At 34.6% G+C, this 26,579-nt stretch overlaps 1 protein-coding gene across 1 annotated transcript in view; it reads left to right on the top strand.

Moving 5' to 3' along the window:
- LOC113074586 (thrombospondin type-1 domain-containing protein 7B) overlaps window positions 1-24,926 on the top strand; it is a gene marked incomplete at its 5' end in the record, with an annotated part of 63,193 nt that extends 38,267 nt beyond the window's left edge. The window contains 6 exons of the mRNA XM_026247434.1: window positions 1,657-1,772; window positions 3,636-3,768; window positions 5,736-5,839; window positions 17,886-18,077; window positions 24,190-24,456; window positions 24,703-24,926. Of these exons, the coding sequence (XP_026103219.1) occupies window positions 1,657-1,772; window positions 3,636-3,768; window positions 5,736-5,839; window positions 17,886-18,077; window positions 24,190-24,456; window positions 24,703-24,911 (1,021 nt within the window). The remainder of the gene's footprint in view (window positions 1-1,656; window positions 1,773-3,635; window positions 3,769-5,735; window positions 5,840-17,885; window positions 18,078-24,189; window positions 24,457-24,702) is intronic.
- Window positions 24,927-26,579: the final 1,653 nt, after the last annotated feature.

Raw genomic sequence — 26,579 nt, 5'->3', positions numbered from 1 at the left:
TGTGCTCTCAGTGCTCTGCTATACGGGAGCACGCGCTCTTCCGGGAGAAGTGAATTCTGCTCCATCTAACGTCACACAGAGCCATACTCGAAAAAAACTTTCCGAAACTTGTGACAAACCGGAAGGAGTATTTTTGGAACAGAAATACTCCTTCAAACGTACAACTTAATTTTTGAAACTTTGTCCATGTTTAGCATGGGAATCCAACTCTTTAACAGTGTAAAAAACTCAGTATGCATGAAATAGCATTTCACCCCCCCTTTAAGTACAATTTTGTTTAATATGTTAGAAGAAACCAATACCACAGAGTTCTAGGAGGGTAAGAAACAGGGATACTGTTGTGAAAAAATTCATGCAAAATACACATACCCATGGAAACTAAATGTTGGGGTGTACTTATTTTCTCCACAGAAGACAGTTGAAATTCTGTTCATATTTAATAACGAAAACTAATAAATAAATAGAAAAAAAAATTTCAGTTATGTCACCCATCCATATTGTCAAAACAAAGTTGCAGTCTACTGTTCAAAGTGTTTGAGGCAGTAAGATTTGTATTATTATTATTATTATTAAAATTAAACTTTTTATTCAGCAAGGATGCATTAAATAAAAATAAGTGAAAAAAAAAAGGTATGACAGTTTTGACAGTTATGACATTTATACTGTCACAAATGTTTCTATTTAAAATAAATGCCATTATTTCGAACTTCATTTTGATAAAAGAATCCTGGAAAAATCTATCATGGTTCCCACAAAAACATTAGGTAACACAACTTTTTTTTTTTAATGAATATTTATCCACAAAATAATAATTGTTTCTGGAGCGGCAATCAGACACTGAAGACTGGAGTAATGATGCTGAAAATTCAGCTTTGCCATCAAAGGAATAATTATTTTGTATTTTTTTAAAATACATTTCAAATATTTTAAATTGTTATAATGTTTCACAAAATTACTGTTTTAACTGTATTTTTGATCAAAAAAGCAGCTTGGCTGAGCATATAATAGACGTTTTTTTAAAAACCTAAAAAAAACAACAACTTTGGAATGCTACTGCATGGTCCACATACTGTATGTTGGGAAGAAAACTATTACTATTTTTTTTTCTGCAGAAATGTTTTGCAGAGTTAGTTGATAAATATGGAGTCATTACAATTAAAATATATGGCATTAAAACACTGATTGACCCATCAGAATCCAGAATTGTACAAAGCCAAATAATAAACACACTTTCCATTAGATGAGAGAGTACAGTCTAGAGAGCTGTGTGGGTGTTCTCTCTTATCTCTCTCTCTTAAAAAATATAAAGGCTCACATAACCTCTTGCTTCTTGTCACTCATACAAAAATAACTCACCTTTACCGTATACTCACTCAGATATGATCAGCTGAATGCTCTGCTGGTAAGACGCAATAAATATTACATCAGCTACTCAGATAGTGTCATTGTAACTGTGTTGTATCTGTACATGATAATATCTGGGTTTGTGGGGTACAGTAAATCAAGCAGTACTCACAGTCAGCACAGATGATATCTGCACCTGTGCTGGAAGGTCAAGGACAGAGTGACTGTGGTGTGGTTCAAGACAACTTATCAATGATCATGAAAAAAAAAAACAGTCCCTCTCTCTGTTCTCCATGTGTGTGTGTGTCATAGGTGTCCAGAATCTTCTCGACCAGACACCCTTCAACCCTGTTTACTGCCCTGTAAGAAAGATTGCATTGTGACCCCTTTCAGTGAATGGACAGCCTGCCCTACCACATGCCTGCCAGGTATTGATACAATCTCTTCACACAACCTTTAGCTGTGACATTTCAGTGGTACCTCACTTACAAAGATAGTTCACATGAAAATAATATAAAAAGTGGGTTTATTTACTCACCCTCATGTCCTTCCAAAACGGCATGCTTTATATATATATATATATATATATATATATATATATATATATATATATATAATTGAATCAGCTCTCACCATACAACATCACTGTTCAAAAGTTTGGGCTGAGTAAATTATTTAAAACATATTTTTGTTAAATGAGTCTTTGCAGAAACTTTGTATTTTGGTGAATAAAGTTCAAAAGCATTTAAACATTTAATGGAAATAGCAATCTGTCACTAAAGGGGCTTTTGCACTGGAGGAACCTTTTCATTATTCCTAGAACTATTGGCAGAAGTGCCCACTTTAGACGCGTTGGCACCGCAGGAGCTAGGAACATCTTTAGTTTTAGGAACTCCGTTTGGAGGAACTAAATTAGCTCCTACTTCAGATTAGGGTCTAAAACAGTTCTAAAGGAACTACCAGTGATGCAAGTGTACACTGATTGGCCAAACGCATACAAAACACAGAGTACCCAGCATTTTTAAAAAGCCACGTAAAAGTATTTTTCCACAAATATGGAAAACAGTGATAAAAGCATTTGTTGTATGCATCGTTGTATTCTTGCTCAGCCTCGATAACACTACAAGTTTTCATAGGAGATATAGTCAGATTTTCATGTTCTTTCAATCTTGTGAATGTGTTTACATTCCATATCCATTATCATAAAACCCACGTCACATAACAAAACCAGCTTTTTTTTGTTGTGTGTCATGGGTCTCAAGATAACGGAGATTATGTGAAAAGATGGTGTGAAAGCACCTTGATGCATCCTTTCTGAATACAAGTATTGATTAATCCAAAAAATTCTTACTGACCATAAACTTTTGAACAGTGATGTATTTCTAGCTCCAAGACCAAAAAAGCACCTCAAATGTATCATAAAAGTGGTCCATAAGACTTGTGAACAATGTTCCTTGTCTTCTGAAGCCATGTAATAACTTTTTGAAAAGGCTGAAATATGTTATTATTAACTGAAAATCTAAGCTCTTGAAAGGACATTATAAATTATAGCATAGAAAGACCTGTGTTAACGTTCTTTCCACAGAAAATAAATAAAACGACATTAGGATGAGTCCATTTGGGAATAAGAATTTAAGCAGCTATGGCTGTAGAGTCTTTCTTTAAAAGGGACTTTTGAATAAAAAGAAGAAGTAATAAACTACATGAGTTTATTGTGTTGCCCCAATTACATTTACTGTAAGTGTGTTGATAATGAAAACAGGATTTACACTTTCACACACAGCTAGGATGTTGTATCTTGCACTTTTGCTGTAAACATGGTGAAAGGAGGGGCTTTTCTAACCCACAAAAGAGTTTTATTACATTTTAATGAGACTATTAATTGACTGTTACTTCCACTAAAGAAACCAGGAGTAAACAGGCATTTATTATGATTGAATCAAATGGTAACATTTGAAGAAATGTTTTAAATAACTGATATCCCCTCTGTAAATAGTGTGCTTTACCCTGTTGGGTCTTCTGTTAATGAGAGCGGCTTCTTAATTGTGCTATTATCAGTCTTTTAGTAATTAGCAATGTGTAATGAGCCTTACAATGTCTGTTAAATGAAGTCATTACATCAGCTTAGGATCCATACAGGGAACAGGAAGTCAACTCCACCAGAGAATCATATCATTACCTCTTATCTAAAGAGCTCTCTGAATAGTTCCTGCTGTGGTAATCGCTGTCAGAATACTAATAAAGTGAAAGATGGGTGCAAGTAATGTTTTGATTGTGTGTGTACTGTGCAGTGAACAGCAGCGTGCCCTCGCAGTCACGATACAGGATCATCATCCAGCGGGCGGCCAATGGGGGTCAAGAGTGTCCAGATACTTTATATGAGGAGAGAGAATGTGAGGCTCTTCTGGTTTGTCCTATTTACAGGTGAATAAACTGCAATTGCACAAGTGGTTTACCCGCTCCTCAGCTAGACTGATACAATGTTTGCGGTCCAGCTAGTTTTAGTTTTGTGGCATTGATAGTATCAAAGCCATTTACAAATGCACACAGTAGTTCAGAATCGTATGCAGTGCATGAATACATTTATAAAATGCTGTTTTTGTAAGCTTACATTACGATCCTCAAAAGTCACAAATTGTTGCTGTAATTTACTGCGCAAGTAAATGCCAAGCTATTTGTAATAACGTATTAAATTATTATTCTGCCAAGTTTATTCATTAATAGAAGAGGGGTGACTTTTTTTCAACACCGTCATAGTTACAACTGATAGCATTTTGTTTCTGTCATTTTGGCACATTTAAAACTAACAAACAAACAAACAAGCAAACACTGTTGGCTCAATTTAAAGTTGCATTAAATTGATAAAAAAATAACAGACTTGTATTATTACAAAATACTTCTCTTTTTGAATAAATAAGGTTCTTTTAAAATTTATTTTCATCCCAAAAATTCTGAAATGTATTACACTTTCCACAAATTTATTAAATTGAGCTTAATTCAATAGTTATGATAATAATAATTGTTTCTTAAGCCCCAAATCAGCATTTTGTCTTCACAAGAATAAATTACTAATTAATGTTTTACTGCATTTTAATTAAATAAATGCAGCCTTGGTGACAATAAGATTTAGCCACTTATTGTCACCAAGGCTGTATTTATTAAATTAAAATACTGTAAAGCAGTAATTAGTAATTAATTCATGTGATGACAAAATGCTGATTAAAACATATAAAAAAAATTACCAACTCCAAACTTTTGCAAGTTAGTATGGAATAATTGATGATGGGTCATTGCATTGTGTTAACACACCTCACATAGTTCAGATGATTTCAAGACATTCGTCAGGTTTTTAAAGTGCCTCCGTTGCTAATTCCAAAATGTAATTTTAGATCTACTCTAGTAACAGAGATTATACAACATCATTTTGTGGCAAAAACATTAAAATATTTTTTCATTTGTATCTTGTTGTACACTATATTTGTTTGACCTTTAAGTGTTGTTATGGGTTTTGATTCTTGTACTGTTATAAGGAACTTTGACATAACAAATTTCATTTTGCGATGTGATTTGGACATGTCAAAACCTGCCTGGAACTACTTTAGCAATGAGTTTCCCTTGAAATAATTGCACACCTTAGAAAGTTCAGAAACCGTTCAGTCAGATTCTAGCATTCAACAGCCCTGTAGTATAAATTACAATCATTTTAAGCAGCATTTTCTTCAGACTTTTTTATGTTTTTTATGCATGCAGGTTTAATGATCTCATATAAAAATACCCTCAAATGAATTTATAGCCTGCATGGAATATTTGCACTTTTAAACATGTATTTGCAGTGAACTAGTGAATGTATTAGATTCATATTAACCATTGACTGCTCTGATCTCTAGAGGTCGGCATTGGCATCTGTCATTAAAATCCCTTGTAATTAAAACTATTGACAAGAAACTGTTTAGTATGCTGAGACAAAGTCATTCATTTAATGCAGCACTTCATTACTACTGGTTTATAGGATTTATTCAACAGTCACATTTTTATTTTTTCTATTTTGCAAGACCTGGGTCACATGGAGTGAAAGTCATTTTCCTGCTATAGCCCCTGAATAGAAAGGCATTTAATTCCACCAAGTGTCATGAAAGACTGGTTAACACTGGTTTAAGTATTATAACCAGGGTTCTATTGATATGCAGTGCATTTATATTGGAGGGTCTACTTACATGCATACATCTTTGTATTATTTTTCTTATTTTATATATATATAAATGATTCCTAGTATATTTATAAGTGCCTGTCTTGGACTATAAAAATGCATTAAAAATGTATTTTCTGGCAGCAATGCTGGGGTTTCTTTTCTAACATCAAACCATCACTATAAACCTTCATCTCTTTTTCAGATGGAAGACACACAGATGGCATCCATGTACTCTGGTCCCAGATTCTGTGCAGCAGGGAATGACGGGAGCCAGTGAATCGTGTGGTAAAGGATTAGAGATGAGAGGTAAGAGAACTGTGCTTTATGTAAAAGAGTGGTTTCTCATGGTACACTAAATAGCCACCTTTGTGGCTCTCCCTCTGAGCTATATGCATCACTGTGTATGTATATGGCTGTGTTCATGGCTTTGAGCTCTGCTTTGTTCATTGGCACTGTACAGTGTGTGAAGTGTGAATGCAGCATGCTGCAGCCCCAGTGTGATTATGACAGAATGGAAGTGAAAGCTGTCAAACACCACCGACAGTGAAAGAGAAACACTGCCTTTAGGGCACAGGTGACATGCTTAAAATGAACAAATACATTTTTAATATTTTTTTTTCAAGTTGTAAACAAAACAAAGATTATTTTTATGTTGTACAAGAAAATACTGTTCAAGTCTTTCCTATTTCAAAAAGTTCATGTTTAATTCAGTGTGTTTAACACCGAGGGCCCTATCATACACTCGGCGCAATGCGACGCAAGACTTTCTTGATTTTTGCTTCAATGAAATCCTAATTTACTGCTTATTAATAGATAGTAAGGTAGTTGTTATCCTTAGATATTGGGTAGGATTAGAGACGTAGAATATGCTCATGCAGAATATGTGCTTTATAATTACTAAAAAACAGCCAATATGTTAAATATAAGCATGCTAATAAGCAACTAGTTAATAGTGATAATCGTTGCCTATAAAGTGTTACCACCTATTCAAAAAATACTTATATATATTAATATCAATATATAATTGATATCAGTACTTTAATTCCTGGGTTAATGATGAACATAAGTTCATTATGTAACTCTTCATAAGTCATTAGTTCTATTTCCATTCAAATAATTAATATACAATCCATTTTTTATTTATATTAAAATGTATTACTATTTGAATATACGTTAAATATTATATTTGATGATGTATTGTAGTTATAATGAAGCGTTAATGTAAAAGAGAATGATAATTCAAAATAAATGGATTTTTCCAAAATCTTCAATAATATTCAAACATTACGTATTTTTTCACAGAAACCTTGAATTTATTGAGATCAAATTAAACGAAATGATTGTATCCAGAAGTTATTACATTTAGACACAATGTAGTATGACATTTTACTGACCTTCCCCGGTTTATCAGAATATCATATTGGTACAATGGAAGAAAGCTGACATTTTGTGCCGAGTCAAAGGTCAGTATTATTCCAGATATCGAGTGCATTCATTAAAATTAATGAGGCCATTCATTAGAAATAATAAGTCTTTGTAAATGTTATCCTGCAATGGAAGATTCAAATAGCCAGCAGTAAGTAGCTGCAATAGTACGAGTGCCCTAACAGCAAGGTTAGGATACGAATTACATGAAGATGGACTGCAGCGGGCTCTTGCTTGTGTGCAGATTGAATTTCATGGTTTATTTAAACCAGCACTTGACATACTGTTGACCTCCCCTTGGATCTCACCGCATGAGGGCATAAATTAAAGTAAACAATAAATCTTGGCTAATTTACGAATGTTCACCAATTCGTTCCTGCTTTTTATTCTGTGGGACCTAACAGCGAATACCGCCACCACAACTGCGATAAGCTCTTGTTTTAGTCTAGTGATTAAAAATTACGCAGGTTGTTTATGTACCCGGATGATTTATTGTTGTATTTTGGGCAAGCATCCCCGGCTGGGGTAATTTGATTATGCTTGGCATACTCAGGTGGAGTGGTGGCTTGAGACAGGCGTGCAGACGCTCAGCGCCACACAGATGCAAATGAGCTAGCAGCAGAGTCCTGCTGTGTTCGAGAACACTTGCTCTATCAGCATCCTCCAAAATAAATAACAGGGCTAGAAGGCAATGCAGTAAATTACACTAAATGAACCATAAAGACAGACATCTCTGCAGAACTAATGAGAACCTCACACGTATTGTGCTTTCGCTGACAGATTTACAGTCTGATTTGCAGTGTTAATTTCGTTGACTAAATATTTTCGTCATTATTTTCGTCACGAATATATTTTTGCCGACGAAAACGAAACGAAAACTAAAATAGAAGGCACTGATGGAGACTAAAACTATGACTAAATTGATTGACATTATCGTCAACGAATAAAGGACGAGACGAAAATAGACTGTGACGAAAATCAAATCAGCAGACGGGAGAGATGCGAGGAATGAGCAAAAGAACCGGCAAAACAGAACAGACTGCATGAGAGAAGAGAACCAATCAGAGCCTGACTTATTGAGACGTGAAGCGAAGGTTTTCAGTTTTTATGAGCTCCCGGGAAGACGGCATTCGAAGAGGTGATAGGGACTTTAAGCAACAGCCTCTGGTGGAACGGCAACGCCATTCTGGCGTTGTATTGCGCCTGCGCGAATTTAACTGCTACTTTGTGACGTTCTAATTTAACGGTCTACTACGGGAGAACAGCTGATTTGCCAGAGTCGCTACAACGTGAGAGGTTAGGTAAATAAATGTTATGTTTTTAGACTTATTTACATCATACAATATTAAAAACTCCTCTTCTGACAAAAGATTGTCATTTAACGCCAAAAGCAATCCTTCTCTTGCTTTTTTAAATTATATATTTTTTTGGATCTCAATAAATGAATTAATGCTGCGTTGCGCTGTTCTGTTTTACCGTTGCTTAGTGACTTTTACGTTCTTGGCTACAGCGGTGTGACGGCAAACTTCCGGTCGCTGTAGCCGTTCCATTCGCAGCTGTTGCTTAAAGTCCCTACTGTCTAAAAGAGCGACAAAATGTCCACAGCTCACTTCACGTTTGACGACGAACAAAACAAAACAAAGTGTAAAGCACGCAGAGCGCTCATTCGTGGCAAGAACACAACCAATTTGAAAAGACATTTACAGACGAGCCACCCGGACATTTTCTCAAATGTAATTTCACAACGATGTTCTTTTGTTTATTGAGCTAAGCAAAATTGGAATAGTGCAGTGCGTAGATGTTGTAGCATTAAATATTACGAACTGAAAAGTACTGTAAAATAGCCCCTTCTTCAAATTAGATGCGAGCACAATACTAATACGTAATATCATGATAAATACATTTGATTAATACTAATGTTTAGTATATTTTATAATGTTCTACTTGTTGACAATATCACAAATATTTCTATATTAGTCATGTGAAACATGAATGTTCACATCCTATCATTATACATACAAATCTAGCAATATTGTAGTATTTAAAACATACAATATTGCTAGACAAATGAATACCTTATAAAATCTTGTTACTTTTTTTATCCACCTAGCTGCCAACTTATTAAATATTTACTTTAAATGTATGCACTTATTGTTCAGCTCAGCTGTAAGCTTTAATGTCCTGGACCTAACGTTATTTTTCTTTTATTGATGGTCAATTGGCAGCTAGTTATTGTTTACATTATCATGACAGTGTTTGTTGCTGCATAAAAGCTTTTGAATCGAAATAAAGACACAGTTGTGTTGAAATAAAGTTGAATTTGTCTTTTATATATTTTGGTTAAGTTTGTTTCCTATACCAGCTGTAAAAATTGTCTAGTAAATCTGTTATTGATTTTAGTCTTATTTTAGTCGACTAAAATACCAAGCAATTTTAGTCGACTAAAATACCAAGCAATTTTAGTCGACTAAAATAAGACTAAAATTAAAACAAATCAGATGACTAAAACTTGACTAAAACTAAAAAGAATTATAGTCAAAAGACTAAGACTAAAACTAAATTAAAATTTCGTGTCAAAATTAACACTGCTGATTTGAGTGACCAGAAGTCATTCATTTTCAGTGAGAGTTGAAAACGTGCGGTGATATGAGTGACTGCGTCTGTTAGTGATCACGTGACCGCCGCTGTCGCCCTCTTATTGGTAGTCTGATCTGATCTCATTACTATTCACGTTTAATGTTTAGATGCATGTTTTTGCATTTTGTGCATATATGGTATACTTTACAGTATTGACAGCATCTATAATATACGCACAGCTTTAGAAACAAACAAACTACATTTTATTAATCCTTTATGTTACTTATATTATAAATGTATTTGAATAGTCACATTTTTTTATTTTTTTATTATTATTTTTTTTAGAGCCATTAACACCATCCTTACTCTAAACCTAACCACAATTTGTAAAAATATATATATTCAGAATGTAAAAGGCAAATAAATACACAATGGTTATATATATATATATATATATATATATATATATATATATATATATATATATATATATATATATATATATATATATATATATATATATATTTTTTTTTTTTTATTTTACAATACACTATTATACACTACCATTCAAAAATTTGGGATCAGTACATTCATGCTAATCCAGGCTGATTTATTTGATCAAAAATTCAGCAAAAAAAAAGTAAAATAAATAAATAAATAACAAAATATTGTGAAAATAGTATTGCAATGTAAATAAGTTGTTTCACATTTTTTATATTTATTTTAATATATTATTTCAAAATTATAATGTATTCCTGTGATGGTCTTCACTCTCATGTGACCCTTCAGAAATCATGCTCGTTTAAATACTTTGTGTTTCATTAACTATCGTATTTACTCCTACTTTTTATCAATTTGATGAAAACAAAACATCATTTCTGAATAAAAGTATACAATTTGTAAAAATTGTACCAAATCTTTGAATGGTAGTGTATGAAGCAAAATGAAGAAAGTTGAATAACAGCATCAGATATCACACAGAATATAATCAGCATAATTTCAAATGAATCAAATATGTTGCCGCTGGCATTGAAGATATTCGGCAAATATTTTATTTATTAATTAAATATAATAAAATCAACCTAATGGTTTCATAAGGTAAATATACTGTGAAACTAAAAGGATAAGGTGATTCATAATATTTTTAGTTGCTTTTCCTGATCCACACTTTGCATATAAATACTTGCAATGATCACTAGTGAAATCACACACTGCTTGTTTGTATAAAGTTAAACTCTCCTCACCTTTGTCCCACTGCCAGCAGTCACTGTCATTCATATCGCCTCAAATCACCAGCTCTCATTGAAAATGTATGACTGAATTTCAGTGTAGGCAGCAACACTCACACTGAAAACGCTTAACACTTTTAAGTCATCAAGCCACTATAGAGTTGGTTTCTAGTATGTGTTCTTGCACAATTAAACCCCTACCAGCAACCAACAGTAAAACAAACACCCCTGTCATAGCCCACAAAACCTGCACATGCAGAAGTCTGTATTATCAGATGTGTTGTATTTTTGCATTATAGCATGAGTCATATAGCATGACTGGAGTATTTTTGGATTTGCTGTGGATTAACTAACATCAATTTTCATCACTTTCAGAGTACAGTTAGTACTTTCAGGGTGAATTTTTGCTGCTGGTGTTCAATGCTTTGTTGTTTCACACTTGGCTTATACTATATATATATATATATACAGTCTTGTTCAAAATAATAGCAGTACAATGTGACTAACCAGAATAATCAAGGTTTTTCGTATATTTTTTTATTGCTACGTGGCAAACAAGTTACCAGTAGGTTCAGTAGATTCTCAGAAAACAAATGAGACCCAGCATTCATGATATGCACGCTCTTAAGGCTGTGCAATTGGGCAATTAGTTGAATTAGTTGTAAGGGGTGTGTTCAAAAAAATAGCAGTGTGGCATTCAATCACTGAGGTCATCAATTTTGTGAAGAAACAGGTGTGAATCAGGTGGCCCCTATTTAAGGATGAAGCCAACACTTGTTGAACATGCATTTGAAAGCTGAGGAAAATGGGTCGTTCAAGACATTGTTCAGAAGAACAGCGTACTTTGATTAAAAAGTTGATTAGAGAGGGGAAAACCTATAAAGAGGTGCAAAAAATGATAGGCTGTTCAGCTAAAATGATCTCCAATGCCTTAAAATGGAGAGCAAAACCAGAGAGACGTGGAAGAAAACGGAAGACAACCATCAAAATGGATAGAAGAATAACCAGAATGGCAAAGGCTCAGCCAATGATCACCTCCAGGATGATCAAAGACAGTCTGGAGTTACCTGTAAGTACTGTGACAGTTAGAAGACGTCTGTGTGAAGCTAATCTATTTTCAAGAATCCCCCGCAAAGCCCCTCGGTTAAAAAAAAGGCATGTGCAGAAGAGGTTACAATTTGCCAAATAACACATCAACTGGCCTAAAGAGAAATGGAGGAACATTTTGTGGACTGATGAGAGTAAAATTGTTCTTTTTGGGTCCAAGGGCCACAGGCAGTTTGTGAGACGACCCCCAAACTCTGAATTCAAGCCACAGTACACAGTGAAGACAGTGAAGCATGGAGGTGCAAGCATCATGATATGGGCATGTTTCTCCTACAATGGTGTTGGGCCTATTTATCGCATACCAGGGATCATGGATCAGTTTGCATATGTTAAAATACTTGAAGAGGTCATGTTGCCCTATGCTGAAGAGGACATGCCCTTGAAATGGTTGTTTCAACAAGACAATGACCCAAAACACACTAGTAAACGGGCAAAGTCTTGGTTCCAAACCAACAAAATTAATGTTATGGAGTGGCCAGCCCAATCTCCAGACCTTAATCCAATTGAGAACTTGTGGGGTGATATCAAAAATGCTGTTTCTGAAGCAAAACCAAGAAATGTGAATGAATTGTGGAATGTTGTTAAAGAATCATGGAGTGGAATAACAGCTGAGAGGTGCCACAAGTTGGTTGACTCCATGCCACACAGATGTCAAGCAGTTTTAAAAAACTGTGGTCATACAACTAAATATTAGTTTAGTGATTCACAGGATTGCTAAATCCCAGAAAAAAAAATGTTTGTACAAAATAGTTTTGAGTTTGTACAGTCAAAGGTAGACACTGCTATTTTTTTGAACACACCCCTTTCAACTAATTGCCCAATTGCACAGCCTTAAGAGCGTGCATATCATGAATGCTGGGTCTTGTTTGTTTTCTGACAATCTACTGAACCTACTGGTAACTTGTTTGCCACGTAGCAATAAAAAATATACTAAAAACCTTGATTATTCTGGTTAGTCACATTGTACTGCTATTATTTTGAACAAGACTGTATATATATAATATATGGTGCCCATTAAATCATGTCGGGTGTATTTAAGAAGGCACATATATTATATCACACATACTAAACTTTGTCTCACTTTATGGATTCAAATGTCTCAGTTCCCATTATTATGGGATGGCTGTGGGAGTGTCTTTCACAGTGCCTGTTGATGTTGTGAAGAGCTTCAGTAGTCATTTAATTGGGCTTAGATTCCCACATATCAAGACCTTCGTTTTAGGAGCACATGAAAGGGTTACTCTAATGAAAAGAGTCATCTTCAGGGGGGGTTTGTGCACTCAGCCTGTGCCGTTAATGAGTACTGAGGAGCTTAGCTGGCAAGTCTGACAGTCTTTTTAAAGGCCAAAAAAAGTTCTCAGCCGTGTCCTTTTGAGTAGTCAGCAAACATTGTCACCTTTGTAAGTGGCTGCATTATTAAGTTGATCCCTGTCATGAGGCGAGATAAGAATAAAATGTTAACAATAGGGAGACGAGATAAATTGAAAGAGAGTGGTATTGGAACGGAGAAGAGAGAGGAGAAATAATTGTGCTAAAAATGGACAGCCTGGGTGCTCCAATCAGAATGTCTCTAACTGTCAACCTTTCTGTCTCTGGGGCACTGTGGGAACCGGGAACGAGTGTGAGGAAGAAAAGGAAGCTAGCAGACAGAGTTAGAGGAAGAAACTGATGTCTATCTTGGAAATTCTAAAGAGTAAAAAAAGATAAAGATCTCTTCTCAAAACTCACATTTAACACGATTTGAATCTGAAGGGCAAAATGCTCTGAAGCAATATTCAGTCATGTGCACAATGTCATTTTAGGTAGGTACATAATATGCTATATGAGTCGCATCATTCATTATTTTAATATTTTAGTATAATGACCGCTAATCACTTCATTATAATATGATAATTTAAACTCAAAATGAGTATTTAATGTTATGGGATTGGTAAGATTTAAAAATGTTTAATGTTTTTAAAAGAAGTCTCTTTAATGCTCACCCGTAATACATTTACTTGATCAAAAATACAGTAAAACAGTTATATTGTGACAATTTTAATATCAGAAAATATCTGTTTCCTATTTCCATGTGATGTGATGGCAAAGTTGAATTTTAAGTCTCCAGTGTCACGTGATTATTTAGAAATTATTCTAATATGCTGATTCGGTTCTCAATAAACATTTCTATTTATTACCAATGCTGAAAACAGTTGTGCTACTTAATATTATTGTAGAGAGCAGCATTTATTTGAAATATAAATCTTTTGTATCATACAGTCTTAACTATCAATTTTGAGCAAATCAGTGCACTCTGGCTGAATAAAATTATTAATTAAAATAATAATAATAACAATTATTATTATTATTATTATAGAATTTTAAAAAATTAGCCCAAATCTTCAAATGGCAAAGTATTTGTTTATGATCTGTTTAAATATTTAATAATCAGCCATACAGTAAGATTGATTTTGCAGTAATCATGCATATATTGTAGAGCTAACAAACTGTGGGCGAGTGCAAAAATACAGATGAAATGCCTTTGCAATCATTATCTGAATATGTCATGTTTATGACTGTAGAGACAAAAGCAAACCATGATGTTTTATTAAAACACCAATCTATGTCTATATCTCCACCCACGTTACTCTGAAGTGGAGAGGGCAAACACTTTGGTCAGAGAACAAAATTAGAAATTCAAATAGGAATCAATAAGATGTGTTAAAGGCATATGTGTACATGTATGCCTCTTCAAAGACATCAGAGGGTCACTTTCTGAGATAACAGCATCACATTGCCCTGGGGAAGGTAGTGTTCCTGTGGATTTGGGTCAAATTTAATTTAGTCTCTTTAAGTGGCACTTCAACATGCACAGCGTCTTTGTTCTACATTCTGATCTCTATATTGATCTCTCTCTTCTGTGTTCAGAGACTGCCTGGCACAAATCTGCACGGGTTGGAATTTTATTTCCTACAGACCTGAATCAATACATTATTAATTATCAATGTGGCATATGCAGTTGAGGGGGAACACCTACTGTACTAAAAACTAGACAAAAAAAAAAAAAAAAACTCTGGGCATGGAGACTCACTGTAGCTGAAAGAGCTATGAGAATTTCTACTTTTTGTGCAATTAAATGCAAATTATTAGTTATTTTCTTTCTTTATTTATTTATTTATTTTGGTAAAAGAAATGAAAAAGTCTGTATTAATTTTTTTTATTTTTATTTTTTATTATTTATTATTTTATTTTTTTTACACTGCCAAAAAGTAGTGTGGACGTACTGTTGTTCAGTCATGGTCAACACTACGACACATATATATTCATAGAATATATAGTAATATAGAACACTATGACATAATATATATATATATATGTATGTATGTATGTATGTATGTATGTATGTATGTATATATATATATATATATATATATATATATATATATATATATATATATATATATATATATATATATATATATAGTCATGGAACCAAAAAAAACATGGTAACACAATGGTACTTTTTTCTAAATTCATTTAGTATAACTCCTAATACATTATTTTTAAAGGGGGAACTAAACTCAATATATTGTTTTAATAATTAAATAATTACAATTAATTGTATTAATGTATTTATTGTATTTAATTAAATGATTGAATTGAATCAATTAAAGGTTTTTAATATATAAAAATATTAGTTACATTATAATGTAAGGTAATTATAACAAGGTTTTACAGTATTAATATAAACAATCATTTTCCCTATAAATGTAATCCAAAAATGTATTTCTTTACAAAATCACTATAATGCTACCACACTCAGCAGGAAGTTTTTTGCCGGAAGCTCATCCTGCTATTAACTGACATATGGTCTTCTAACTTGGAAATATGAAGCTTTAATTAGAAGAGAGAAACTTTTATAATGAGCCCAAGAGCACACACTAACATTAATTCATGGCTTGTTTATGCATTATTTTGAAATGACTTTACTCAATCATAATTAAGTCACTGTTAACTAATAACTAACTATTTTCTCAATTAATGTATATATTTTACTTAATTAAATTATTTAATAAATAAAAAATATAGCATCTAAAGATCTCTTTATTACACTACCGACCAAAAGTTTGGGGTCAGTATTTATTTATTTACTTTAGTAGGGATGCATTAAATTAATCAAAAATGACAGTTAAACATTTTTTTGATGTTAGAGTAGCAAATATATTTCAAATTAATGCTGTTCTTCTAAACTGACTGTTCATCAAAGAATCCTGAAAACCGTTTTCACATTAAAACATTAATCATCACAGCTGCTTTTAATATTAATAACCAGCAAATCAGCATATTAGAATGACTTCTAAAGGATCATGTGACAAAGAAGACTGGAGTAATGATGCTGAGAATTAATCTGCCTTCGCACAAATAAAGTACATTTTAAAGGGGTCATATGATTTTTCCATTTAAATTTTTCCTTTCTCTTTGGAGTTTTACAAGCTCTTGGTGCATAAAGATGATCTTTAAAGTTGCAAAGACTAAAGTCTCAATTCCAAAGAGATTTTATTTATAAAACTTAAGAGTCAACCACGCCCCCCAAAACGCCTCATTTAAACACGCCCCCACATGTCTATGTCTATCACAAATGCAGACATGCTTTTATGTTTATGCAACGTGATATGCAACACAATGCATACAAAGACAGTATAAGTCCTGATTTATCTGTTGTGCCAGGACACGTCATCACAGCATGGTGAGGGGTGTAACACGCTTGAGGCATTCAACCAATCACTACGCACTGGGTAACTGGCCAATCAGCACACACCTCGCTTTTCAGAGCGATGAGCTTTGTAAAAATTGACGTGTTTCAGAAAGGCGGGGCATAGAGGAGCAACATGAATGTACAGTACATTATGTGGAAAATGTGTTTTTACCTTGAACCGCATAAACGCATATCATTAAACCAAATACACAAAATAATGTTCTTTTTAGCACCACATATGACCCCTTTAAAATATACTGTATTCAAATAGAAAAGTTATCTTAAAGTGTAAAAATATTTCACAATGTTACTTTGTTCACCATATTTTTGATCTAATAAATGAAGCCTTGTTGAACATAAAATTCTTTCCACCCCCAAACTTCTGAACCATAGTGAATAAAAACATTTGGCCTCTCTCAATGGAGTTATATGTTAATGCGGTTGCTTGGCAATGTAAATACTCTACATATATACTAGTCTATACATAATTCAAATAATGTAATTACAGTTATACCTTCTTTTTTTTTTTAAATATACAGCATATATTAAATCCACTTTCTTTTTTGAATATTGCGTAATGTCTTGGTCAATGGAAAAATGATGGTGTTTTTAGTCATTCTTCAGAGATATTCTGTGGAAACAATGAGAGCTCAACCAATAGTAAGACCTGTCATTTAGTCTGAAAAGTTTCCTTCAAGTGCCTTCGTTACAGCTATGTATTAACTGTGCTCCCATGAAAAGCTTAGTAGAAGCAAGCCATGCTGTGGAGGACTGTGTCAAAACATGTCATCATGTTAGGCAGAGTGGCAAATTTAAGTCAGTGAGCGAAAAGTCCTCGGCACAATCTCTGCTGTCTGCAAGGAATACATCGCCTTGAGGGTGGAATGGATGCCGTATGCTGAAAAGGTAACAGCCGGCTCCACGTTTGCCAAGCATATCATTTATCGTCCCTCAGTGGCGGTGATGCAGAGAACGACCTTTCCATGCGAGAGGATCTGAAATCAGAGCGGTAGAAGAAAGAGTTAAGGTGTAAAGTTAATGGCTTTTAGTTTCCATATCGTGCACAGTTCAGATGCGAATATATTTCCATGAATTTCCATGTTAATTTCTGAGGAATGGTTATGTTACCTATTTTTTGTCCATAAATGAGGCTGATTGGATTGGTGTTGGCTGGAGTGTAGAATGACTAACAGTGTAAGCAATGTTTATTTTATTTTTTTAAGTAAGCATCAATAACTGCAAATGAGCTGTTGTATTAAAGAAGTGTTTGTCTTCTCAGGAGTGAGCTGTGTGGATGAGTATGATGAGATGGCAGCCGTGTCAGAGTGTCTCCGGTGGGCCGGTCCAATGCCGTCACGCTTCAGGAGCTGCTGGGTGCCGTGCAGGGATGACTGCACCTTTAGCTCCTGGTCGAAATTCTCTGAATGTTCTGGCTGTGGGAGCCGACGTGTCCGCAAACGCACACTAACAGGTGAGATCCATTGAGAAAACTAAAATGGTGATTCACAAAGTTGTGAATATGTAGCATATATTATGACAGCTCCACAGCTTATGTGATAATTACACTAATGGGAAAAGGCTATAAGACTGGAAAACAAAGGGCTTGTGCATTAACTATTATATTCTTAAGTAAGCTGTGTAACTCCTGGTAAATCCAAGAGACTGTAACATTAGCTTTAACAAGACTAGAACTAGTTCTCTTTTGTGGCTTATTTTGCTTGAATGTATCTGTTTTGGTGAGAATTCATATAAATACATTCGAATATATTCTAAGTACAGTAAATGTAAACTTTTCAAAATGGATATATATCATTATATTGGATCTATGCACTAGGTCTTAAAGTGACAGCAGCCTAATATACCTAATATAACTCTCTTATAATATTATGGAGAAATAAATTAACAATATTTTTTAAACAAACAAACAAACAAGTCAAAAATTGTAGATTGAAAGAACTAAATTGCATGTTCTACTGAGACATTTTCTAATTACACCTATGCCATATTTGTACTTTACTATTTATGAATTAATTTATTACATATTTATTTCCTCTTTTTAATTACAAATGTATTTAATTTATAATTTTTTAAATGTAGAAATATGTGTTTATATAAATAAAAAAGGTGAAAATGTACAGTACAGACCAAAAGTTTGGAAACATTACTATTGTTAATGTTTTAAAAAAAAGAAGATTCTTCTGCTCATCAAGCCTGCATTTACTTGATCAAAAATACAGAAAAAAAATGTAATATTGTGATATATTATTACAACTTAAAATAATAGTTTTAAATTTATAATACTTTAAATTATCATTTATTTCTGTGATGCAAAGCTGAATTTTTAGGATCATTATCACATGATCCTTTAGAACTTATTCTAATATGATGATTCATTATCAAAGTTGGAAACAGTTCTGCTGCTTAATATTTTTTCAGAACATGTGATACTTTTATAGGATACTTTGATGAATAAAAAGTAAAAGAATCTATGTTTTTAAAATATAAATATTTTGTAATAACAATATACACTACTAGTCAGTAATTTGGGGTCAGTATTTTTTTCTCTTTCTTCTTTTTAAATAAAATCAGTACTTTTATTCAGCAAAGATGTGTTAAATTGATAAAAAGTGATATTAAAGAAAATATATTATTAGACTTTTTTTATATATATAAATGCAGTTCTTTTTAATCTATTATTCGTCAAATATATTAGACAGCAGAACTGTTTCCAACACTCATAATAAATCAGAATATTATAATGATTTCTAAATGATCATGTGATGGATGTTACATGTGACACTGAAGGCTGGAGTAATTATGCTGAAAATTCAGCTTTGCATCACAGGAATAAATTATTATTATAATTTATTAAAGTATAATCAAATAGAAAACTATTATTTTAAGTTGTAATAATATTTCACAATATTTCTGTTTTTTCTGTATTTTTGATCAAATAAGTGCAGGCTTGATGAACTGAAGAAACTTCTTTCAAAAACATTACAAATAGTAATGTTTCCAAACTTTTGTTCTGTACTGTATGTACATAATAATGTGAAATAATGTAGAAAAATAAAATAATACATGATTAAGGAGTAAAACTATGCATTTATAATATAAATTAGTTTGTCTCACTGGAAAATACTAGATTATATTTTTATAAATTGTGTAAAAAAAAACACATTAAACTAAACTGGACATTTACAATGCTTTTGATTCCATTTATTTTTTCATAAATATACAAATATATAAATAAGGGTAAAAGTACTTTAAATGATCATATAGGTACAGTATTGTTTATATGTTTTGATGTTCTCTGGCATGTTTTATCAAATAGTAGTCATTTTCCTCAAGAAATCTAAGAGCAAGGTTAATTATATTCATTTCTTACAGTCAGCAGGATGTTTGTTTAGTGTTTATAATGGAAAAGTCACACAACAAGACAAATACAGCGACAGTGAATGAGCTAAATCCTTATACCGTGGCAAGTCGATAAGCTTGTTTATATCCTGACAAGGTCGGGTACAAATTAGTGGCGTATTTGTAAAATCCTCTGAGAGCTAGTGCCAAGATATACAATGGATTCTCGAGACAATTGTAGTATCACTTGAGGAATATCATTTTAACAAAGGGAGTAAGCTGACAGACAAGTCAGCTTTAGTATATTCCTTAGCTGAGCATAATCAGCTAAAGCTAGGAAAAAAGGTCTTGAAAAGGAAGTCATTTAAAGTGAACTTTGAGTTCAGCACTCCAGTCAGTACCACTGAGGAGAATTGACATTAATTATTTGATTAACTATCCTCCGCTTCTTTCCTTTAGTGTTACTGCACCTACCCAACTTATTTTGACAGTCCTGTCTATCATCAGAGATCAGAGACCTGCTGTGAACTGCTCTACAGGCAGATTTGGAGCTGTCCGTTGGAGAATTACTGCAGTGCTTTCTTCTTTAGTTAGTTTGTTCGCATAAAACTCCTGATTGGCTCTCATTAAGATCCGGCACCTCTCACAATGTGACGTATTCACTGTGTCAGATAAACTTTCAAAGGCTTTCTTCACCTCGTAAGTTTAGGAAATCCCACATCAAAGACGATCACAAGCTAAAATGTCAGATTTCAACCTAGAAATTCAAGAGCATAAAAAAAAAAAAATGAAGACAGAAATGAAGCCTTAAAAATGGCAAGCTAAGATTGTGTTTCTTGCTTAATTGAATGCACAATATCCAGCAGGTGTTCGTTTCTGGAGGTGTCATAAATAATGAATTATCACTATTGACAAGTGTGTGTGTGTGTGTGTGTGTGTTTATACATATGCACATACTCTAACACATGCAGTGAAAGCAGAGAGCAGATTGTCAGTGAGGCTGCAGTGTACTGACAGAGATTTCACACTGTTAGAGCTGTTTTCTATCACTGACCGCCTCTGTACACCAAAAACAGATGGAGGCTGGCAAACACTTCTCACAAAACTTCTGGACATCAGTGAGAGTGTGAGTTTCTCTTTGCCTCTACCTCTGTCTCTGTGTCCATCTCACACTCTCTCTGTGTACTGGATATAGAGGCCTCCTCCTGATAGATGGATGGTACTACAAGTTAGAATGTTTATTAGGAAGTCAAAGAATCATTCACTCAACAGTTTTGTTTAAACCGTATGATTCATTCAGGGGAAAAAAACAAGTGACTGCTTGTGAGTGAGTTGCTGAATTATCCATTAAACCAGTTAATTCATAAACAGGATTTATTCTATTCAGATTTATTTGGGTTCAGCTCTTTTGTGTGTTGCTCTGAGAAACTCAACCAGTGGTGGATGAAGTATACATATAGTATCAAGTACTCGAGTAAAAGTGCAGATATACCAATAAGATATTACTCCAGTAAAAGTACTTAAGTATTAAATGTAAAACTACTTTGTTGCTGTCCACTATTGCAGTCACCAATTCTATTTTGGCTTTATTTTAAACTGTTTTCATTGGTATTACTGTGTTGGAATTCACTACTGGCAAACTTTGCTATCTATGCTGTAGAAATATAAGTAAAAAAAAAAAAAAAAATCAGTGCTGTGTAGAAAAACAGAGAAAAACGACTTTGGCAAAAAAAAAATCTATTTTTAAATTTTGGATCCAACTGTCTATGGGTGGGAATACAAAAATCCAGAAGCTCGATCTGTACTTTTAAGAAAAGACTTGCAGCTGTCAAAAGTCTGCTGGATGATGCAAAATGACATATTTTGCATCATCCGGCAAACTTTTGCTGACAAATAAACAGGGATATCTGAGTGCAGGTAAAATGGAGAAAGAGTAGACATTGTTAATTTACATATAACATCATATTAGCAGTACACATTTGTTGGAAAACTTATCCTGTAACTATCTATTAAACTTAAACTGTTGCAATCCTTAGATGCGTATCCTTAGATATACAATATGAAAAATAAATCCATTTTTCATACACTCTAAACCCATGCACGTAAATCCTAGCAACAAGTACTCCTGGTTTTCTTGGTTGACCCTCTGTGCAGCTAATTTGAAACACAAAGCTGTCTAATCACACATTCTCTGAGACAGTCGAATTTAGCTTTTGACTCGACCAGAAATTCATGAATCCATTGAGTATTGCATCATGCTTAATGATGATGATCTTTCATCAGCATTATTTGAAAAGCTTAAGCTGACAGCAAAACCACACCAATCTCATTGATGCAAGCCAACAGCATCTTTCAATCAAACAACAAAATGCAAAAAGCTTCTGAATCCAGTACATCAAAGCATCATATTTCATTTAGCTCTTCAGCTTGACCATGCTAAATTGTCCAGTAATAAACCCACAGGTTTGACTGGCTGATGGAATTATGCTTGACAGGTTTGAGGACCCTTTTGAACGCTGGTCTGTAGTGTTAGTGACAGTAAATCTAATGAACAGATCCTTTTATTTATATAACCTAATAGCATTCATCATGTCTAATGGACATGACTAATTTGAAATGTTCCAGGAAGTGAAGTGTGCGAAGAGGAACTAATAGCCTCTTAAACAGAAGCCTTTATGATGTGAAATCTATTCATTTCTCTCCTCATTAGATAAACTAGATGGATATGCTCCACTGACCATGAGAGTGCTGCGGGTCTGTGTTTGTATATTTAAAAATAAAGAATGTTGAAGAGAGAAAAGAAGACGCGTCTGGTTGGTTCAGTTCTCAGCACTTCCTTTGTGCTAAACATTTATAACATACAAACGGGTACGTTTACAACTTATTATAAAACCCTATAAAAGTAAAGGGTTATTTGATCATCTAAAAATGAAAATTCTGTCATCATTTACTCGGCCTCATGTTGTTCCAAACCCATGAGACTTTCTTTCATCTTAGTTTTTAATGAAACCTGAGAGATTTTTGTCCCTCCTTTGAAAGTGTCAGGCAAGGACGTTTGAGCTTCAGCAAGAACCAGTGAAGTTTGTTCTTGCGCGTCATGCATTAAATTATATTAAGCTTCAGCTTCTGTTTAACATATTTGATGAGCTTTATGGAAGTGCCTTGATTAGTGGTTATACTGTATGAGAAACAACGAAATTGGAAATTTGATGTGTCAGTTTTTGGTGAATGGACTTTCAATGGAGTGACAGAATCTCTCAGTTTTCATTAAACATATCATTGTGTTTGAAAGATTAACCAAATTATTGTGGAGTTGGAAAGACATTAGGACGAGTAATTCTAGCTTTCTTCCTAATCTGTTTGTCTAATGAACCTGCATTGTATATTCCCGATTATTGTTGTTGTTGTTTTTTTTTTTTCAAAATTGGTTTTGTTCCTCTTTTGTATGTTGTTTTGAATAAAAGTGTCTGCTAAATGCATAAATGTAAATTGCTAATTGATGGCAATATTTTCATTTAGGTGTCAAAAAACCTTTTAAAATAGTTATATAAAATTTATATTTAAGCATTTAATATAAGCATCTATACAAAGCAACTTGCAGTACATTGAAATTGGTCATTTTTATCATTTTGTGCATTCTCTGGGAATCAAAATTAGACCCCACTTCTGTTTGACGGTTTGGTCCCTCCAAAAGTCCTAGCACAATTTGAACTCTAATCAGATATCACTGAGGACAAAAAACATACCAATAATCCCCCTACGTTGTAGCGTCCTAGCTCCAATACTGGATATTTCTAGTAACCTTAAGACCTTGATTAGTTTAATTAAAGTTGGAGCTGAACTCTGCAGGATTGGACATGTCTGCTCCATCATATAAAGTGTGCTGAAAGATCGGCATGTTTGCTTGGAAGTTATTCAGTGACTCCTGCTATCGTCACTAAGCGTTTCCATTTCAGTCTACTCAGAATAGTTCTTTAATCGTTCCCTGGGGATGTTGGCAGTGGCACTTAGCAGTCCACAGTTGACAGCAGTATGAATAATGGTCCAGTTATCCAGACATCATTAACGTTTTAATAATTTTCAAAGACAGATAAGTATATTACACACATGAGTGCTGTCTGAATGTTTCATCCAAATGGCACCTAAAATTCAGATGACTAGTCTCTGTTATTCATTGCTTCCCCTCTCTATTTCCATCTTTCTTTCTGGCTCTCCATCCTTTTCAGGTCGGAGCCGCAAACAAGAGCGCTGTCAGCGCGAAGACTTGTACCCTCTTGTGGAGTCCGAGCCCTGTCCGTGTGAGGAGTTTGTTTCTCAGCCATATGGTAACTGGTCCTCTTGTATCCTATTGGAGACCCCGGGGCAAGGATCCCTCCAGGGATGGAGGGGTCGGCGACAGGTGCGTGACTGCGGTCATGGATTACGTTATCGTGCCGTGGCCTGTCTGGACCACGATGCCCACCTGGTTAGCCCAGACCTCTGCAGTGAATCAGGTTCGTCTACTAATTTCCATCAACTTTTCTTCTCTTTCTCTGTCAGTAAAGAGCCAAGTATTTTTTCCTCCACTGGGAAGGCAAGCAGTCATTAGTCAAATAGGAATCTGTGGGGTGCCCTGAACTGTCAGTGTAAATTAGACGGAGGTCTCAGCATCGGCACCAGGTGTTTCTGCTAACGTTGTTAGCGTGATGTTGAATGGCAGGGGCTAGACTGCTCTGATTGCTCGACATGCTCTTTCGCAGGTCTGGTGGAAGAGGTCTGCCACATGCCCTGCCCTCTGGACTGCAAGCTGAGCGAGTGGTCAGCGTGGTCAGCCTGCAGCGCCTCCTGTGGCAGCGGGCTAAAAGTCAGGTCCAAATGGCTACGGGAGAAGCCGTTCAACGGCGGGCGGCCATGCCCCAAACTAGACCTGAAGAATCAGGTGAGATGTGCGGTCCCAATAGGGAAATAGTATCTCTGTGGGCTTCCACTGCCATATGGTGGATCATCAGTGAGAAGCGAGTAATGAGAATCATTAGGGTCTATGATCGCAGGCATCATGATTCAGATAATCGCTCATGTAAACGGTTTCATTTAGGGCCTTTAACACATCCGTTTTTATTGAATGCCTGAAATATCCCCACCGGAATATATTTAAGCCGCCTAGAGATACATTTTGCATTTTCAGCACGGTTAACATTCAACTCATTACCATTTCACCGGTTAATGCATGCCTCTTCATTAAGTGCCGTTTACTGAACGTACTACAGCCTCGAAGCTAAAATATGAACAAACACAATCTCCTCATCCGTTAAATAGTTTTGTTTCTCACAGTGAGACAGCACAAAGGTGCTAACAAGTGTCCATGTAAATACTCCTGCTGATTGCTGTAGATTTGTGCTCCTTGCAGAAAATCATGCCCATTAGCGCAGACTGTCTTTTTGTGACCTCTCCTCTCCTCTTTTCACTGTCAGCTAGTTAGGACAGTTTGTACAAGTGTTATGTTAAACGCTGTTGCTTGAGCATGTGCAACACTGCCAGTCCTTATCTCGCTAAAGTACACATATGCCTCGCATATTCTTCAATCTTGGTGATAGAAATGCTTATTTGGTCAATAATGATGTGCTTTATGCATGAGTAAAGATGTTGTTTGAGTCTGAATTAGATGTAACTGTATCTGCACAAAATGAAAGAATAGCATAAAGAAGGTACATTCATCTACGAGTACATTTGCGACAGCTTGCTCCCAGATGGGCCCCTCTTTAAAGGGAAATGATATTATAAATGTGCTGTGTGTGCTGGAATGGGCTGCAGAGGACACGCTGGTTTCTAGAGGTCAGTATGCAGATGAGGCAGTGTGCGTGAAAAATATTCAAATGCATTCTATTGCTGCTGTGTGTACAGATGGTTAAGTGCCTACTAACAACTTTTATGGGCCCACTGTTTAACAGGACTCAAAATACCCCTTCACTAAAGGCAGAGTTTGCCTTGGCTAATGCCCCTTCCAGTCTTTTGGGGAGATGAACTCTTACTGTTAACATTTTGAAACGGCCGTTCTGTGGTCTTGGCAGAGAGGCTGTGCAGCTGGCGGTTTTTGAAGCGGCCCACACTGCAAAAGGTGTGGAGATTGAGAATTCTTCATAAGTATAGTGGAAAGTCACCACCAAAGCCACAGTGGATAACTCAGAAGACTTAATGGAGTTCTCAGAAGGGTTTGATGGGGAATGTTGGGGTTCATATTGAGATCTCTGAATTTTGAATGCAGTGTTTGGTATCTTGGTATGTCTGAGCACATTTATTGGTTGGATCTAATCTGATTTTGAAACTTTAGAGAAGACTACGCTTTTTCTTCATGTTTTCATACATTTGGCAGAAGCTTTTATGCAAAGTGACACAGCATTCAATCTTACATTTTATCAGTTAACGCTTCCTTGGAAATCAAACCCATGACCTTGGTGTTGCAGCACAACTCTCCATTTGCTCTTTATCTGAATAGTGATGCATTAAAATGAAAATTTGTCCAAAAATGAAACTTTTTTTTAAATGAGCCTTTTGAAACAGAGGGTATAGAGATATTTCCACTTTCCATGTGGTACATGACATTTTTCGTTTTAAATAGCCTTTCACTAATTGTGGCATC

Source organism: Carassius auratus, unplaced genomic scaffold, assembly GCF_003368295.1.
Source record: "Carassius auratus strain Wakin unplaced genomic scaffold, ASM336829v1 scaf_tig00015216, whole genome shotgun sequence".
Classification (NCBI taxonomy): Eukaryota; Metazoa; Chordata; class Actinopteri; order Cypriniformes; family Cyprinidae; genus Carassius; species Carassius auratus.
This window is presented reverse-complemented; position numbering and strand designations above follow the sequence as displayed.